The sequence below is a fragment of the Natator depressus genome, chromosome 2 (genome assembly GCF_965152275.1).
Source record: "Natator depressus isolate rNatDep1 chromosome 2, rNatDep2.hap1, whole genome shotgun sequence".
Lineage (NCBI taxonomy): Eukaryota > Metazoa > Chordata > Testudines > Cheloniidae > Natator > Natator depressus.
Genome location: NC_134235.1, coordinates 40049767 through 40068753, shown reverse-complemented (window position 1 = coordinate 40068753; position 18987 = coordinate 40049767). Strand labels below are relative to the sequence as shown.

The 18987-nt window shown below is 43.1% G+C and overlaps 1 protein-coding gene across 3 annotated transcripts in view; it reads left to right on the top strand.

The window, feature by feature from the left end:
* Positions 1-18987, top strand: part of MATN2 (matrilin 2) — a 117222-nt gene that overhangs the window by 26669 nt on the left and 71566 nt on the right. For all 3 annotated transcript variants that reach the window (XM_074944057.1, XM_074944055.1, XM_074944056.1), the window contains exon 3: positions 17472-18041. In XM_074944057.1, the coding sequence (XP_074800158.1) occupies positions 17472-18041 (570 nt within the window). The remainder of the gene's footprint in view (positions 1-17471; positions 18042-18987) is intronic.

Here is an 18987-nt window from a genome sequence, read left to right as displayed (position 1 = left end):
ACACATTGTAAAGAGAGTGGTCACTTTAGATGGGCTGTTACCAGCAGGAGAGAGAGTTTGTGTGGGGGGTGGGGGGCGGAGGGTGAGAAAACCTGGATTTGTGCTGGAAATGGCCCAACTTGATTATCATACACATTGTAAGGAGAGTGATCGCTTTAGATAAGCTATTACCAGCAGGAGAGTGGGATGGGAAGAGGTATTGTTTCATGGTCTCTGTGTATATAATGTCTTCTGCAGTTTCCACAGTATGCATCCGATGAAGTGAGCTGTAGCTCACGAAAGCTTATGCTCAAATAAATTGGTTAGTCTCTAAGGTGCCACAAGTACTCCTTTTCTTTTTGCGAATACAGACTAACACGGCTGTTACTCTGAAACTTGTAGAGGAGAGAAGACTTGGTGTGTTATGCTCTCTACATACCCTATGCAGCTGTAACAGGCACCAACAGCATCACTGGTCCTGATGCATGTAGCTGTGAAGTGATCTTTAAAGTAGCTAGGAGTCAGCCCAGTGAGAATTTTAATAGATAGTGTAATATTGTTTTTAGGAAACTAAAGTGAAATAGATTATTTATAATACGCCGTATGGAAGCAGATTTGACTATACAGTTCAAGGGGCAAAACGTCCCATCAGAATAAACTAGTTAATTTCATATACGGAAAGGTAAAGAACAATATAACCAAAATACAGAGGACCTCTGCAACCAGACTGAGAGGACCAACTAACAGCTATATAAATACTCCATTGTTATCTTTTTATTCTACAAAACAACAAATTGACATTTTTTCAGAGAAAGCAGTTTGTTTTCTTGATAGATATCTGCTCTGGTAAAGTCTATGTGTATTGCATGAGCATGACATGAGCATATTAATTTCTGGGAGCTATAGTCTGAATGCATTTGGGTAATTGAATGAGATTTGCAATCCAGTGGCAGGTCAGGATAATGACAATCATTGTGTTTCTTAGGAATATAAATTATATATCTATCTGTTTCTGAGCATAAGTATATAAATGAGGGAAATGTTCATTTAGGGAACATTTCGTCCCGTGATATGTATAGCAATGGAATTTAAACTGCTAGAAGTTACCTGAAACTGCATGGGACTGAAACAAACACACACACACACGGCCTAAAAAAAGAAATGTACTTGGACTCTGTCCAGTAAAAACAGCTGTTAGTCAAATTTGCATGTCTGTGTTGAATTATATTTTGCAACTAAAGACATAATGATTTACATGTGGTTTCCTTAATAACATGAATGGAAGTAATACGATGCATGTGGAGTGATTACTACATTTGTGATTCATTCACTCTAGGCAATCAAGCAACACAAGATTATTCTAAAAATCCATTCTATCCCATCTAGTTTTTACACTTGTGTGTGTGTGTGTGTGTGTGTGTGTGTGTGTGTGAATATTTTGCTTACAAAAGATGTCAGATTAATATCGCTGGATTAAATTAGTCTATCCACAGACAGGACAAAAAAGACAGTGACAGGGAGGCTTTCCACAGGCCTTGCTGTTGTGACACCCACCTGACATGGAGGCACCCGCTCTAGGAGTGAGAGCAGTTCAGTCTCCATTCCCATTCAATCCTTCATGTTTCTGTTGAGACTGCTAACAAGGTTGCCAATTGTGGTGGTGATATTATGGTCCACTTAGCCACTAGGGGCTGGACTCAGACCAGCAAACTCTGTTAACGTGGACCACTGAGCATTATCAGATGGTAATAGCTTTGATCGCTACTTACCTGGGCTGGATTTGAAACAGTAATATTGAACTGCCCTACTTTACCCAAACTCTCACTTCTAATGAACAAGTTCTGTTCTCGCTGACTTTCAACTTTTGTTTGCCAGTGATGGTTTGTGTTCTAAGTAGAGATGGGCCTAAATTTCAAAGCTCTAATCTGAATCCCTCACAGATCAAGAGTGTTTGGATCTGGGATTTTGGTCTGCTTTGGACTAGGGCTGTCAATTAATTCCAGTTAACTCACGCAATTAACTAAAAAAAATTAGGTTTCAGAGTAACAGCCATGTTAGTCTGTATTCACAAAAAAAAGGAGTACTTGTGGCACCTTAGAGACTAACCAATTTATTTAAGCATAAGCTTTCGTGAGCTACAGCTCACTTCATCGGATGCATACTGTGGAAAGTGATAATCAAGTTGGGCCATTTCCAGCACAAATCCAGGTTTTCTCTCCCCCCTCCCCAACCCACTCTCCTGCTGGTAATAGCTTATCTAAAGTGATCACTCTCCTTACAATGTGTATGATAATCAAGGTGGGCCATTTCCAGCACAAATCCAGGGTTTAACAAGAACGTCTGGGGGGGGGGGGGAAACAAGGGGAAATAGGTTACATTTCCCCTTGTTTTTTCCTACCCTCCCCCCCCCCAGACGTTCTTGTTAAACCCTGGATTTGTGCTGGAAATGGCCCACCTTGATTATCATACACATTGTAAGGAGAATGATCACTTTAGATAAGCTATTACCAGCAGGAGAGTGGGGTGGGGGGAGAGAAAACCTTTTGTAGTGGTAAACACCCATTTTTTCATGCTTTGTGTGTATAAAAAGATCTTCTACACTTTCCACAGTATGCATCCGATGAAGTGAGCTGTAGCTCACGAAAGCTTATGCTCAAATAAATTGGTTAGTCTCTAAGGTGCCACAAGTACTCCTTTTCTTTTTTTAAAAAAAATTAATCGCAAAAAAAAGTAATTGCGATTAATCATAGTTTTAACCACACTGTTAAACAATAGAATACCAATTGAAATTTATTGCATATGTTGGATGTCTTTCTACATTTTCTAATATTTAAATTTTAATATTTCTCTAGCTATCTTTATTTAAACAGAGATTGTAATTCACTAAAGGAACATCTGTTTCTAGAGACAATACTATAAATCGTGTACCAAACTGCAAAAAGTTTTTATTCTTCTTAAATTGTGCATTCTCTACTTCAGGAGTCGGCAAACTTCAGCACGCAGCCCATCAGGATAATACGCTGGTGGGCCACGAGACATTTTGTTTACATTGACCGTCCACAAGCACGGCCCCCCGCAGCTCCCAGTGGCCGTGGTTCGCTGTTCCTGGCCAATGGGAGCTGTGGGAAGCAGCGCAGGCCACAGGGATGTGCTGGTTGCCACTTCCTGCAGCTCCCATTGGTCTTGAACGGTGAACCGTGGCCACTGGGAGTTGCGGGGGGCCGTGTCTGTGGACGGTCAATGTAAAAAAACGGTCTCACGGCCTGCCAGCAGATTACCCTGATGGGCCATGTGCCGAAGATTGCCGACCCCTACTCTACTTGAAACTGCTTGTTTGAAAAAACACAACCACCAAACTACTGTTATGTACTATATCTGTTTGGAACACAGTTTGCTTTGAAAACGAATCACACTCTAAAATTAAAAACTCCACTTTATGTGTGTGTGTGTGTGTGTGTTCGTTCATACAGAATACTAAACCTGCTATGCATATTTTCCCTGTCGGGGAAGGTCAGGCCAAAAAAGAACATGAAACATCCAGAAATGTAGCATTCCTGGCTCCAGTCTGAGCACTTCAATTTACCAATTAAAAAACTGCAGATATGCAAAATCATTGTGAAAATACTGTGAGTAGCATTTTTCAGGGGACTCTGAGAAACTGCTTCACTTTACAAGGAAGGGTGGGAAAGCAGAAAAGTGGTCTTGTGAGCAAAGAGTGGAGAAAATTGCTTTGAAAACTCTGGGGCCCTATCTATTTATTTAGCTGTTGGTGAAGTAATGGTATAAATATATTGTCCCAGGTAGTGTGATGTAGCATGCACTTTATTTATTTGCAAGCTATGTGGCACTAGCTTATGGTATTGTTTCCAAACGAATTTATGGCAACCCGAAAAGACAACTCCTGAAATGTGAGAATGTGTTCCCTCTGGATACAAGTCATCCCTTTAATGATTAATGTTGAGATGACTGACAGCTTACAATGTATAGGAAACTTTCATTGGTATACAGAGTCAAAAATTCACATTTTAAAAGAAGATTGTTAGATACCTTTTAAAATATTTTAATGTGGTATTCTGAGAGAACAGTACAAACTCATTAAAGTTTTATATTGTTTTTTGTTGAATTTTCCACACAAGTCTTCCAAAAGCTATTTACTTTTTAAACCTGGCCCTTCTCAGCTATAATCATTTCCATGTCCCCAGTATAGTGCCATAGGAAGGCTGAGAAGTAGGCCACATAGAAGTTTCAGGCCTGTGAGAAGAAAGAAATTAAGAATCCCCTCTGTATACACACACATTATTTTATGTTCATGTTTTTGTTATGGTTTGTTACATGGGCAGGAGGGGAAGGAAGCAAAGAGGGGAAAATGCCCCAAAACTGTGCAGAGAAACTGAATTAAAAGTAGCACTAGTTGTGGTCCTGCACTTCCCTGTGGTTGCTCAGGAAATTGATTCTTAGTCCCTTACGTGTATCATCTGTTCTGAGTTGGGAGCACAAGTGATGTTCATACCTAGCTGAGAACAGCTGAAACAAGTGAGGACAACTGAGGAACTCTAGGGCATCAGAATCTGTGTCCCTGTGATCCATGTAGATGGCAAGATGTTTGTGCTTCATTCCAATACTCCATACCTGAGTAGGAAATTAAAGAACTATTTGAACTCATTTCTTTCTTTGGTGCTCTGGGAGGGGAGGAACTAACTAATGCTATTAATCATAACCATGGTGCTTGGGTACGGGTGAATACAGAAAAAGCAGGAAGGAAGAGGTAAAGAAGGGGACAATGTAATGATCTACCACAGTGACTGGTAATGGAGCATTTGTGTATGGAAGGAAATGGAAAAGACTATGGATAGGATCCCTGCTGGAACATGATGGAAGGTTTTGGCAGAGAGAGAATGAAGAAGTGACTGGAGGCTGTAAAATATGAGAGAAAGCTTTTCTCCAAGTCACCCTGCTGAATGACTTTACAATAAGGAATGGAGGAGGAGATTGAGAAGGGAGGAAGGAGAGAAAAGAAAATGAAGGATGGAGAAAGGCTGTGCAAAAAAAGCACTCAGAATTATTCATATGTATTTATTTTTGATGATAACCACAAAATGCGATAAGTACTTTCCAAACAGAAAAGAGGGGACAGTAATTGCCTTGAAGAGCTTGCAGTGTAAGTTCAAGTTTGATGTGCCTTTGCAAAGCTTTTGCAGTTCCCTGGATTTGTTTATTTATGTGTATCCACTTCCTATTGAAGCTTTTGGCAAGCATTTTTTATCTTGAATCTCTGTGAATAAAGTGAGGCTCTCCTTGCTAGTGAATTTCAAGTTTGAGTATTGTTTATTAAGTAAAAGCCATAAGTTCTCTGCTATTATGGCCAGGAGGCCAGACCTACTCCTGACAAACTAAGGGTATGTCTACGAAATTAGGTCAATATTATAGAAGTCGATTTTTATAAATTGATTTTATAGTCGATTGCGTATGTCCACACTAAGCGCATTAAGTCGGCAGAGTGTATCCTCACTACTGTGGCTAGCATCGACTTACGGAGCGGTGCACTGTGGGTAGCTATCCCACAGTTCCCGCAGTCTCTGCCGCCCATTGGAATTCTGGGTTAAGCCCCCAATGCCTGGTGGGGCAAAAACATTGTTGCGGGTGGTTTTGGGTACATGTCATCAGTTACCCCTCCCTCTGTGAAAGCAATGGCAGACAATCGTTTCGTGCCTTTTTTCCACGCAGACGCCATACCACGGCAAGCTTGCAGCCCACTCAGCTCAGCTTACCGCCACCGCCACTGTTGTGTCCTGGGTGCTGCTGGCAGTAGACAGTGCAGTAGGACTGCTAACCGTCGTCATACACTGCTACCGCTGCACTCTGCTCTGCTGCTATTGTCTCAGTAGCGAATTTCTCCATGTTGTCTGTCTTGGGCTCCCAGGTACATGTGTTCTTTCTCGGGAAATGTGTGCGGTGCTAACCATCGTCCTCCACCGCTTCCGCTGCACCTCTGCTTTCCTGCAGACGCCATACCACGGCAAACATGGAGCCTGCTCAGATCACCGTGAGAGTTATGAGCATTGTAAACACTCGCGCATTATCCTGCAGTATGTGCAGAACCAGAACCTGCAAAAGCAGGCGAGGAGGCGACGGCAGCATGGTGACGAGAGTGATGAGGACATGGACACAGACTTCTCTCAAAGTACGGGCCCTGGCAATTTGAACATCCTGGTGACAATGGGGCAGGCTCATGCCGTGGAACGCTGATTCTGGGCCTGGGAAACAAGCACAGACTGGTGGGACCGCATAGTGTTGCAGGTCTGGGATGATTCCCGGTGGCTGTGAAACTTTCACATGCATAAGGGCACTTTCATGGAACTTTGTGACTTGCTTTCCCCTGCCCTGAAGCACAAGAATACCAAGATGAGAGCAGCCCTCACAGTTCACAAGCGAGTGCCGATAGCCCTCTGGAAGTTTGCAATGCCAGACAGCTACCGGTCAGTCGGGAATCAATTTGGAGTGGGCAAATCTACTGTGGGGGCTGCTGTGATCCAAGTAGCCAATGCAATCACCGAGCTGCTGCTAACAAGGGTAGTGACTCTGGGAAATGTGCAGGTCATAGTGGATGGCTTTGCTGCAATGGGATTCCCTAACTGTGGTGGGGCAATAGACAGAACACATATCCCTGTCTTGGGACTGGACCACTTTGGCAGCCAGTACATAAACCGCAAGGGGTACTTTTCAATGGTGCTGCAAGCACTGGTGGATCACAAGGGACATTTCGCCGACATCAACGTGGGATGGCCGGGAAAGGTACATGACGCTTGCATCTTCAGGAACTCTGGTCTATTTCAACAGCTGCAGGAAGGGACTTACTTCCCAGACCAGAAAAGATCTGTTGGGGATGTTGAAATGCCTATAGTTATCCTTGTGGACCCAGCCTACCCCTTAATGCCATGGCTCATGAAGCTATGCACAAGCACTCTGGACAGTCATAAGGAGCTGTTCAGCTATAGGCTGAGAAAGTGCAGAATGGTGGTAGAATGTGCATTTGGATGTTTAAAAGCACGCTGGTGCAGTTTACTGACTCGGTTAAACCTCAGCTAAACCAATATTCCCATTGTTATTGCTGCTTGCTGTGTGCTCCACAATGTCTGAGAGTAAGGGGGAGACGTTTATGGCAGGGTGGGAGGTTGAGGTAAATCGCCTGGCCACTGATTACGTGCAGCCAGACACCAGGGCAATTAGAAGAGCACAACAGGGCGCGCTGAGCATCAGAGAAGCTTTGAAAACCAGTTTCATGACTGGCCAGGCTATGGTATGACAGTTCTATTTGTTTCTCCTTGATGAAAACCCACCCCCTTGGTTCACTCTACTTCCCTGTAAGCCAACCGCCCTTTTCATTTCAATCACTGCAAAGGCAATAAAGTCATTGTTGTTTCAAAATCATGCATTCTTTATTAATTCATCACACAAATAGGGGGATAACTGCCAAGGTAGCCCGGGTGAAGGGAAGCACCGAGTGGAGTGGTGGATGAGGGGAGGAAGGAAGGACAAGGCCACACTACACTTCAAAACTTATTGAATGCCAGCCTTCTGTTGCTTGGGCAGTCCCCTGGGGTGGAGTGTTTGGGTGCCCGGAGGCCCCCCCACAGCGTTCTTGTGTATCTGGGTGAGGAGGCTGTGGAACTTGGGGAGGAGGGCAGGCGGTTACACAGGGGCTTCAGCAGTGGTCTGTGCTCCTGCTGCCTTTCCTACAGCTCCACCAGATGCCAGAGCATATCAGTTTGATCCCCCAGTAGCCTCAGCATTGCATCCTGCTTCCTCTCATCTTGCTCCCACCACCTCTTGTCTCGCTCTTCCCTCCTGTCCTCACATTCATTTTCTGCTTTCCTGGACTCTGACATTATTTGCCTCCATGCATTCTGCTGAGCTCTTTCAGTGCGGTAGGACTGCATGAGCTCAGAGAACATTTCATCGCGAGTGCGTTTTTTTCGCCTTCTTATCTGTGCTAGCCTCTGGGACGGAGATGATGGGGCAGCATTGAAACATTTGCAGCTGCAGGAGGAAAAAAAGGGAGAGTAGTATTTAAAAAGACACATTTCAGAGAACAATGGGTCAACTCTTTCACGGGGAACCAAGCTGTTAACATTACATAGCACATGTGCTTTCAGTACAAGGTTGCATTTTGCCTCTTATATTGAGAGTCTGTTGGTTTGGTGTGAGAGATCACACACGAAGGGCAAGGCAACAGAATTTGGCTTGCAGGCAGCCATGGTAAGCCACAGTCTTTCGGCTTCTTTAACCTTTATAACATGTGGGAATGGTTTCAAACAGCAGCGCCCTCCTTTCCCATATCAAGCACCCATTGGGTTTGCCCTTTAAAAGGAGGGGCTGCAGTTTTCAGGTTAACCAATTCTCCCCCACCCAATTCTCTGGGATGATCACTTTCCTGAGGATAACACAGAGAGATAAAGAACAGATGTTGCTTGAATGCCAGCAAACACCGGGACCATACACTGCCATGCTTTGTTATGCAATGATTCCAGACTATGTGCTACTGGCCTGGCATGGTAAAGTATCCTACCATGGAGGACGGAATAAGGCTGCCCTCCCCAGAAACCTTTTGCAAAGGCTTTGGGAGTACCTCCAGGACAGCTTCATGAAGATGTCCCTGGAGGATTCCCACTCCATCCCCAGACACGTAAACAGACATTTTCAGTAGCTGTACTGGCCGCAAATGCATCCCAAGTCTTCAGGGCAAATTAACCATGAAACACGCTTGCTTTTAAACCATGTATTATATTTACAAAGGTACATTCACCAGAGGTGCCTTCTCCGGCTTCATGGTCTGGGAGCTCGCCTTGGGAGGGTTGGGAGGGTATTGGCTCCAGGGTCATAAACAGTTCCTGGCTGTTGCGGAGAACGGTTTCTCCTCTTGCCTGCTGTGCACTATCCTCCTCTGACCTGGAGCGGTCGTTTGCCTCTTGGTTCTTTGGTAGGCTTGCCTGAGCTCCTTAATTTTCACACGACACTGCTGCGGGTCCCTGTTGTACCCTCTGTCCATCATGCCCTTGGAGATTTTTTCAAATATTTTGGCATTTCGTCTTTTGGAACAGAGTTCTGATAGCATGGATTCATCTTGCCATACAGTGATCAAATCTAGTACCTCCCGTTCGGTCCATGCTGGAGCTCTTTTGCGATTCTGGGACTGCATGGTCACCTGTGCTGATGAGCTCGCCACGCTGGCCAAACAGGAAATGAAATCAAAAGTTCCCGGTGCTTTTCCTGTGTACCTGGCTAGTGCATCCGAGTTGAAAGTGCTGTCCAGACCGGTCACAATGGAGCACTCTGGGATAGCTCACGGAGGCCAATACCGTCGAATTGCGTCCACACTACCCCAAATTCAACCTGGGGATGTAGATTTCAGTGCTAATCCCCTTGTCGGGGAGGAGTATAGAAATCGATTTTAAGAGCCCTTTAAGTCGACAAAAATGGCTTCGTCGTGTGGATGTGTGCAGGGTTAAATCGATCTAACGCTGCTAAATTCGACCTAAACTCGTAATGTAGACCAGGGCTAAGAAAGCTTATGCAAATATGCGTGAATATGTGAGAGCTTGTCAAACCCAAGCTTTGTCTGTTTTCATAGCAGAAGAAAATCAGAACTCAAACCTTTATGAATGTCAGTGCCTAAGAACTATTTTTGGCACACGATGAATTAGTGAACCCCTTTTGAGACAAGCTTGGTAAGGTTTCCATTGTTCTACAAGGGAGGTGGCAAGAATAAGAGGAGAAGAGGAAAATATTGAGAGAGAGAGAAGAAACAAAAAGAAATTTAATCCTGCCTCAGCATGGGGAATGGACTAGATCAGTGTTTCCCAACTGATGTGCCGTCACAGCCGAACAGGTGTGCTGCAGAATTTTTTTTTAAAGTACATATGAGAACAAGGGGGGTAAGCTGCCTTCTGATTGGCCGTCTGTCCCATGGCCCTGCCTCCTCCAGGAGCGCAGCAATCAATCAGAGCTTAATCTCAGAGCTCTTGCCCCTTCCCGTCCTTTGTGAGCAATCGGTCGGCTCCTCTGCCTCTCCTCTTCCCCCTCCTGCAGCTGAGGGCGAGGGGAAGAGCCCCTGGAGCTCAAGATGTGCTATTGCAGAGAAAAGGTTGGGAACCACTGGACTAGATAACCTCTTGAGGTCTCTTCCAGCCCTAAATTTCTATGTCTTATTAAAAAAACAAAGAAGAAGAAGAAGGGGAGGAGATGTAGGAAACTAGAGAAAGAGATATGGCTTTGTTCTCCATGAACTTATCTAATTCTTTTTTTAACCCAGTTACAGTTTTGGCCTTCAGAACATCCTCTGGCAATGAGTTCCACAGGTTGGCTGTGTGTTGTGTAGTACTTCCTTTTGTTTTAAATCTGCTGCCTATTAATTTAATCGGGTGAGCCCTGGTTCTTGTGTTATGTGAAGGGGTAAATACCACTTCCTTATTCACTTTCTCCACACCATTCATGAATGTATAGACCTCTATTATATTCCATTTTAGTCATCTCTTTTCCAAACAGAAAAGTCCCTGTCTTTTTAATCTCTCCTTTGGTGGAAGCTGTTCCATATCCCCAATCATCTTTTCAGGGATGGGATGATCAGAACTGCACCCAGTATTCAAGGTGTGGGCGTACCATGGATTTATATAGTGGCATATCTTCTGTCTTCTTATCTATCCCTTTTCTAATGGTTCCTAACATTCTGTTAGCTTTTTTGGTTGCTGCTGCACGAGTGGATGTTTTCAGAGTCCTATCCAAAATGACTCGAAGATCTCTTTCTTGAGTGGTAACAGCTAATTTAGAAACTATCATTTTGGGATAGTAGAATTATGTTTTCCAATGTGCATTATTTTGCATTTTTCAACATTGAATTTCATCTGTCATTTTGTTGCCCAATCACCTGGTTTTGTAAGATCCTTTTTTCACTCTTTGCCGTCAGCTTTGGACTTAACTATCTTGAGTAATTTTGTATTGTCTGCAAACATTGCCACCTCACTGTTTACCTTTTTTCCAGATAATTTATGAATATGTTGAACAGCACTGGTCCCAGTATAGATCCTTGACAAACCCCATTATTTGCCTCTTTCCATTGTGAAAACTGCCCATTTATTCTTACTTTTTGTTTTCTGTGTTTTAACCAATTACTGATCCATGAGAGGACCTTCCCTCTTAACGCATGATTGCTTACTTTGCTTAAGAGCCTTTGGTGAAGGCTAAAGATAAATAACTTGATTAAGAAACACCTAAGGAGGTTCATAAAGGTGTAGGTCAAAGTTTTCACAAGTGACTAATGATTTTTGATGACCATTTTTGGGAGCCTAACAGGAGACACCATAGTGGGGCCTGATTTTCAGAAAGTATTGCAAACACATCTCAGGAAAACAAGGCCCTTTTAATGAAGTCTCTGGTTTGGTACCCAAAACTACTAGTCACTTTTCAAAATCTTGGCTGTAAATAGCATGAAGGGGGAGGAGCATTATTTAGTATAATGGGTATAATTAGGAATAATATGTGAGAAAAATGTAGACTAAATATCAGAGAATTCTTCCTGATAATGAGATCTGTTAGCCTACGTTTCCTAGGGGCATTAGTGGAAGTCCCACTGCTTGGCAAACTAATAAATATACATTAAATCTCAGTGTAGCCAGCTCTTGCAATTTAATAACATGGTTTTAGCCCTGACTGGAACCAGTCTCCCCAGAAGGTCCAGTGCTCATGGATTTTCAGCCCTGCCCAGGAGAAACCGTTCTCTGATTAGCTGCCTTCCCTATTTTCCTATCTCCTGTGGAACAGTAGCTAATCAAGGCTTCCCACTTCTCTCAGGAGCAGAGATGAGTTTTGGGGTGGTGAAGGAGGAGATGGAGCAGCCAATAACATTTTCAGAAGTCAGGAGGAAGGAGAAGAAAGCCCAGCAGCTCAGGGTGGCACTTTCCTCCTCCCCTTCTGTGAAAAGTTGGTCACTCTGCTCTATCTCATCCCTCCTTCCTCTCCACTCTCTATCCCTGCAACAGGAGATCTGTGAAGGGGGAGCAGGAGTGAAGAACACTTGAAACTGACCTCTCTCCCTGCACTTGGATAGAGACGGGAAGAAGACCCTGCTGCAGCTGCTGCCCCAAGCTGGGGAGGGGTTGAACCCCCACAGCTGCCAAATGTGCAGATGTGTCTTATGGGGCAAAGGGCTGGGTTGGGGAGCAGAATCAATATGAGGCTGGGAGGTCAAAATTGATGTGGGGGTTGGGTGTGTATAATTAATTGCAGGGCTGGGGAATGGGGAGATGGAGCAGACATAGAATTACTTAATTAGATTTTGGAGGTTTGCGGAGAAGCTAGAATCATGGAAATGTAGGGCTGGAAGGGACCTCAATAACTTATCTAGTCCAGGACCAAATATACCTAGACCCTCCCTGACAGCTGTTTGTCTAACTGGTTTTTAAATAGACTTTGTGTGTTGCTGGTGATATTATTGGGCCCCCAAAGCTTTTGGTGACCATGTAGTCGCCAACTGTATAGCAGCATTTTATACAAATCTGTGTAATTTGATCTCAGTTGGATCCTTTCAATGAGAGCCAAAATCACCTTATTCTGTACATTTGGGAGAGTTGCAGCACTGTAATTGTCACACTCCCCCTGGAGGTGGGCAGAGGGAGTTTAAAAATCAAAAGAAACCAAAAACTGGTAGGTTTCAGAGTAGCAGCCGTGTTAGTGTGTATTCTCAAAAAGAAAAGGAGTACTTGTGGCACATTAGAGAGTAACCAATTTATTTGAGCATAAGCTTTCGTGAACTACAGCTCACTTCATCGGATGCATAAAGTGGAAAGTACAGTGAGGAGATTTTATATGCACACAGACCATGAAAAAATATACATTGTAAGGGGAGTGATCACTTAAGATGAGCTATTACCAGCAGGAGAGTGGGGTGGGGGAAGAGAAAGCCTTTTGAAGTGATAATCAAGGTGGGCCATTTCCAGCACATTTCTAGGAGTTAACAAGAACGTCTGAGGAACAGTGGGGGAGCGGGGGAGGAATAAACAAGGGGAAATAGTTTCACTTAGTATAATGACTCAACCACTCCCAGTCTCTATTCAAGCCTAAGTTAATTGTATCCAATTTGCAAATTAATTCCAATTCAGCAGTCTCTCGTTGGAGTCTGTTTTCAAAGTTTTTTTGTTGAAGGATAGTCACTTTGAGATCAGAAATTGAGTGACCAGAGAGATTGAAGTGTTCTCCGACTGGTTTATGAATGTTATAATTCTTGATGTCTGATTTGTGTCCATTTATTCTTTTACGTAGAGACTGTCCAGTTTGCCCAATGTACATGGCAGAGGGGCATTGCTGGCACATGATGGCATCTATCACATTGGTAGATGTGCAGGTGAACGAGCCTCTGATAGTGTGGCTGATGTGATTAGGCCTTATGATGGTGTCCCCTGAATAGATATGTGAGCACAGTTGGCAACGGGCTTTGTTGCAAGGATAGGTTCCTGGGTTAGTGGTTCTGTTGTGTGGTTGCTGGTGAGTATTTGCTTCAGGTTGGGCCTACAGACAGCCTCCCCCACCCCCATTCCTCAGACGTTCTTGTTAACTCCTGGAAATGTGCTGGAAATGGCCCACCTTGATTATCACTTCAAAAGGTTTTCTCTCGCCCCACCCCACTCTCCTGCTGGTAATAGCTCATCTTAAGTGATCACTCTCCTTACAGTGTATATTTTTTCTGTGTGTATATAAAATCTCCTCACTGTACTTTCCACTTTATGCATCCGATGAAGTGAGCTGTAGCTCACGAAAGCTTATGCTCAAATAAATTGGTTAGTCTCTAAGGTGCCACAAGTGTTCCTTTTCTTTTTGCAAAAACTGGTATTAACTTTTCTTCTTTATGTCATGTTTTTTGGGCCAGTCTCATCATTTTGGAGGGATGTGATTCATGATTTTTGGACTTCTGGGGTTGACGATACCGAAATCTGCTTTGGCCAGGAGTTGGACTAGATGACAGAATAGGTCTTTCCCATATCTAGAGCCTAGGAATGTGCCGCTTCTCATATGAACTACTGAAGGTGATTACTATCAGGTCTGGAGTTGTTTGCCAAAATTGTGAATTGCTTATCTGCTCCGTGAATAAGTGGATAAGTTCCCAAAATTAAGGAGAAAGTACACAGGGCAAGTGAGAAATTAAAATTTGCAAAATCAAGGAAATGAGGAAGTGCCAAACAAAAGGTCAGAAGTCTTGCAAAAGTTTAAATGTAAATGGAAGAGAATTGTTCTCACGCTGGTAGTCTACTCACCCAAAAAAAACATTCTTTTCCTCAATTAATCAATTATATGTAATACAAGGATTAAAGTTTTATTTTTCACTGAACTGAGCTCAGTTACATCAGTATTAATAATGTCAATGCTGTCACACAATAGCCACCAACCCATCAAAATTGCACCTTTAAACAATCTAATTGTTGATCTTTTTAAAAAATATTCATTTGAAGACAAAGATTTAAATCCACAAAGAAACTATTGTCTTATTGTCAAGTAGCTGAGGTTACCATAGATAAGAATTTTACTGATGAAAATAATACTGATGTATTGTATCACTAGTGGAATCTATCCCTTACTATCAATCCATTCAGTGCTCTGTAGCACAGTCCAGTACTGTTGTGCAGATACTGTGCAAGATTCTCTACACAGAGATCTGCATCTGAATCCCCACGTGGGGAATTAGGGAACCGGAGCCATTGAAGTGAGTCCAAATCCTTAGATTTAAATTGAAAATTCTCTGTGAAACACAAAGGGATTCAGGTGTGAGGTTCCACTTTTGGCCTGTCCTTACTGGTGACTAGCTAGTTTTAACACCAGCTTTCCAGAGAAGCAGCTTTAGCCCTTCTTCAGTGGCTGGCTTTCTTCCCTTTTGCATGCACTCCTGCAAATTACCCCACATCACACCTTTGTCGTGTTTGTTTTATTTTGCTTTAGCTAAAACAAGTAATAATTAGATAGAGCAGTAAGATAATGAGATGGAAAATTGGTTAATATGCCAGCAAGCCTGTATCCCACTACAACTGGAATTCCATTTCTGCTCATTTTGGCTTATGTTCAACATCCTTTGATTTTGCAAGACTATGTGGCTCTTGCTTATTCGTCTGCTTATGAATAAAGCTGTACTGTAGATTCCACAGGAATAGATTCATAGATTCATAGATATTTAGGTCAGAAGGGACCATTATGATCATCTAGTCTGACCTCCTGCACAACGCAGGACACAAAATTTCACCCACCACTCCTACAAAAAAAACCTCACACCTATATCTGTGCTATTGAAGTCCATGCAGTTACTTTATGGTCAGCAAAAAGCATTTCTATTCTATACCTACAAATGCTTTTGGTTGCCTGTGAAAAGGCCTCTGATTTAGTGAACGGAAACGGATCCTTTCCTTTCCTTCTCATTGGCAGAAACATGTATTTTTCAGCTGTTCACAAGAGAACTTAAACAAGGGCTTGTCTACACACAGAAGTTGCACCGATTTAACTTTAAATCAGCTCCCTTGTGTGTAGGGAGATCACTTGTCTGGCTTTGAGCCAGACAGTCCTCTTTTGGGGTGGTTTGTCCTGCGTCCGGCACTGGAACAAAACCTGATGTGGTTTTCTCTGATATTGCATGGGGAATGCCATTTTTAAGAGCCTGCTGCTCCACCCTCTCTGGCATGACCTTGAACACACCATGTGTGCGAGGTAACACTGGTGGGGGGACATGCACCTAAACATGGTGCCCACCAGGCAGCATGACCTCACCCACAAGGTGTTTGAGGTCACACTAGTGGGACAGAGCAGCATGCACTTAAAGATGGTACCCTCCATGTGGAATAACCTCACACGCAGCGTGCATGCGAGGTCACGCCAGTGGGGACACTTTTTGTGCGGCATAACCTCACATACACTGTTCGTGGAAGGTGACGCCAGTGTGGGGGAGGGTCATGCCATTCTTGGAAGTCCCGGAACCTTCAGTATCCCAGGAATCTGCAAGTGGCTACCCTACTTGTGCGTATGTATTATACAATCTTGATTGACCTGATCACATACTACATTTTTCATAAGACTCCTGCCTCATTTGGAGCACAAGATAGATGGTGATCTGGATAGCGAAGTAGGCTATTGTCTATACAATCCTGCCCCATTTGTTGCTGAAGTTGAAAGGTGTATAGTGAATGAGACCAAGGGACTGCAGAAAGAGAAAAAGATGGTCCCAAAGTTAATACCATTGAAAATTTGATTCCAATTTTCCTGTGTGATGGTAGGCAAGTTACTTTACTTTACACAGTTGGCTACAGATTACGTGTTCCTTATTTTCTGTGTGCCCAATTTGAGAGCCTGAGGTATTATTGGCAGAAGTGCTGACTATTCCCAGCTGCCGCTGAAGTCACTGAGAGCTGTGTTTGAACGTGTACAGCACTATGTATGCCAACTTCTCTGAAAAATCAGGCCCACTGCATCTCAGATTGGACACACAAAACTAGCAGACAGTTTTAACCTTTAAACACTCTGTGTCTCAGTTCCCCCTCGGTAAATAGAGGTAATAATACCACCATTCATCACAGATAAAAATAATTAATTAATGTATGTGAAGCAATCAGATACTTTAGTGATGAATTCCATAGAAAAGCCCATGAGGAAAGTAATAATTCTGTCTTCAGAGCAGAGTTTGAATAGTGTGCAGTAAGTCAGTCATAGGGCCACAGTTTGAACAATGAGGACAAAACAAAATATTGAATAGCTGCTCATTCAGTGAGCATTGCCCATCCTGTGCACTGAATGAAGTAGGGATCCAGTGGAAAAAAGAGTATGTGATCATGCAATTAAAGACTATATGATAAATACCTATGCCAACTCCTTCTTTCTCCTCTTTCCCTCCTGACAGTGGTGAAAAGTGCTGAAAGGTAATGGGAATAGAGAAAGATTAAAACATTAATGAGACAGCTTAAAGAGTGAGAAAATTGGATTAGGGAAAGTGGAGGAGGAAGGAGAAAAGAGGGATTGTTGGAACAAAAGAGGGACTGAAAAAGCATTGAAGATGATGAGAAGAAGAGAGAGAAAATGTAGGGGAAGGATGAGGAGGAGGAGGAAGAGAGAAGGGAAGAGGGAATAACAGGCACTGAAAAAGCCAGAGGAGCAGGAAAGGAGGTACAAGAGAAGGAAAAGAAAGTGCAGTGAGGGACAGAAATGACCAGAATGTTACTAGAAAGTGTGTGTGTGCACATGTGTGCAAGCGCACACATGCCATGGAAATTGTACTCTGTGGAGATCACCCCTTTGCACTGAAGAGCAGCTGAATTGTAGAAAAGTAGTATTTGGTCCATGGTTGGACTTTGCTTTCCCTTGAGATACATAGTAGCTCATTGTTTTGACAGCACAGTTGAATCTTTGGGCCAGCCTGATCTGCTTTGTATTTTAGAATTCTAGTCAAATAGCCTTTGTTTTTTCCCCTCTTCCAGAGAATGCTTGCAACCGCAAACGTCTTGATCTCGTCTTCATCATCGACAGCTCTCGCAGTGTACGTCCTTACGACTTTGAAAAAGTGAAGGAATTCATTTTAACCATCTTGCAGTTCCTAGACATCAGTCCTGACATCACCAGAGTAGGCCTCCTTCAGTATGGCAGCACAGTCAAACATGAGTTTTCATTGAAGACGTTCAGGAGGAAACATGATGTGGAACGAGCAGTGAAAAGAATGATGCACCTGGCCACTGGCACCATGACTGGGCTGGCTATTCAGTATGCACTGAACATTGCATTTTCAGAATCGGAAGGGGCGCGGCCACTGAGCCAGAATGTGCCCAGAATTATCATGATAGTGACAGATGGGAGACCACAGGATCCTGTGGCAGAGGTTGCAGCTAAAGCCCGGAACTCAGGCATCCTGATTTTTGCCATTGGTGTAGGAAGAGTGGATATGAACACCTTGAAGTCCATTGGAAGTGAACCTCATGAAGAGCATGTCTTTTTGGTGGCTGATTTCAGTCAGATTGAAACGCTAACCTCTGCATTCCAGACTAAACTGTGCGGTAAGACAACTATTTGTGGATTTGAAAGCCTGGGTGAAAATATTCAGAGTAAAAAACAAACATGCAAAAACATCAAAGAAAAATTACTTAGGTTTTGTGGTGCAACATAAAAGCTAAGCAGAAAGCTAACTAAACTAGAAAACATTGGAGCCTAATTCATATAAAATGTATACACCAATAAAAGAGATTTATCCAAAAGACACTTAGCATAGCAGACATAACTGGGAGGGAGAGAGCCAATTCTGCTGTTGGACCTATAAAAATGTGATTTAATTCCTAGTGGAAATATGCAATGAGTGAAATACACATACCTTTCTTTTACCATTTATTATTTATTATTATTATTATTTTAGCATAATTTGCCATCCTTTGCTACTTAAATGTCAGATAAGTAATTTGATTTATATTTTTAAAATATTTTTCATTTAGTACTGATCTTTAAATTTGTAAGCCTCACGGTTGTCAGATTCTGGGTACAGTCCAAACCAGTGAGGGGTTGTGCCATTGCCTGTCCTGTAACCCTGGGTGCCTTGAATTGCTCTGCTGCTGTAGCTCCCTTATCTGGACACTCCCAGTCATCTTACTAGCATGCACTGAGTGTCTGCGAGATAAGTACCTCTGGGTCTGCAACACTGATTCCAGCAGCCTGCTTGTTACACCCGAGTCTCACATTCGTATCCACCAGATTTTATGTACACCTTGCAAGATGACCCCAACACCCCACAGTCCTGAATTTTCCCAAAACCGCAGGCTCTGCAATGTGCAGTCCTTTCCTGGACCAATCAGAGGTTTATTTGCTCTGCTACAGGGACAAAATGCACAGCTTATCAATTTAACTGGAGTTAACAATCACTTCAATTCAAACAGCACTGGGTTGGTTTAGATTAAAAGTAAAAAGTTTATTACCAAAAGGAGATAGGATTATAAATGAATTCAGGTATGAAGC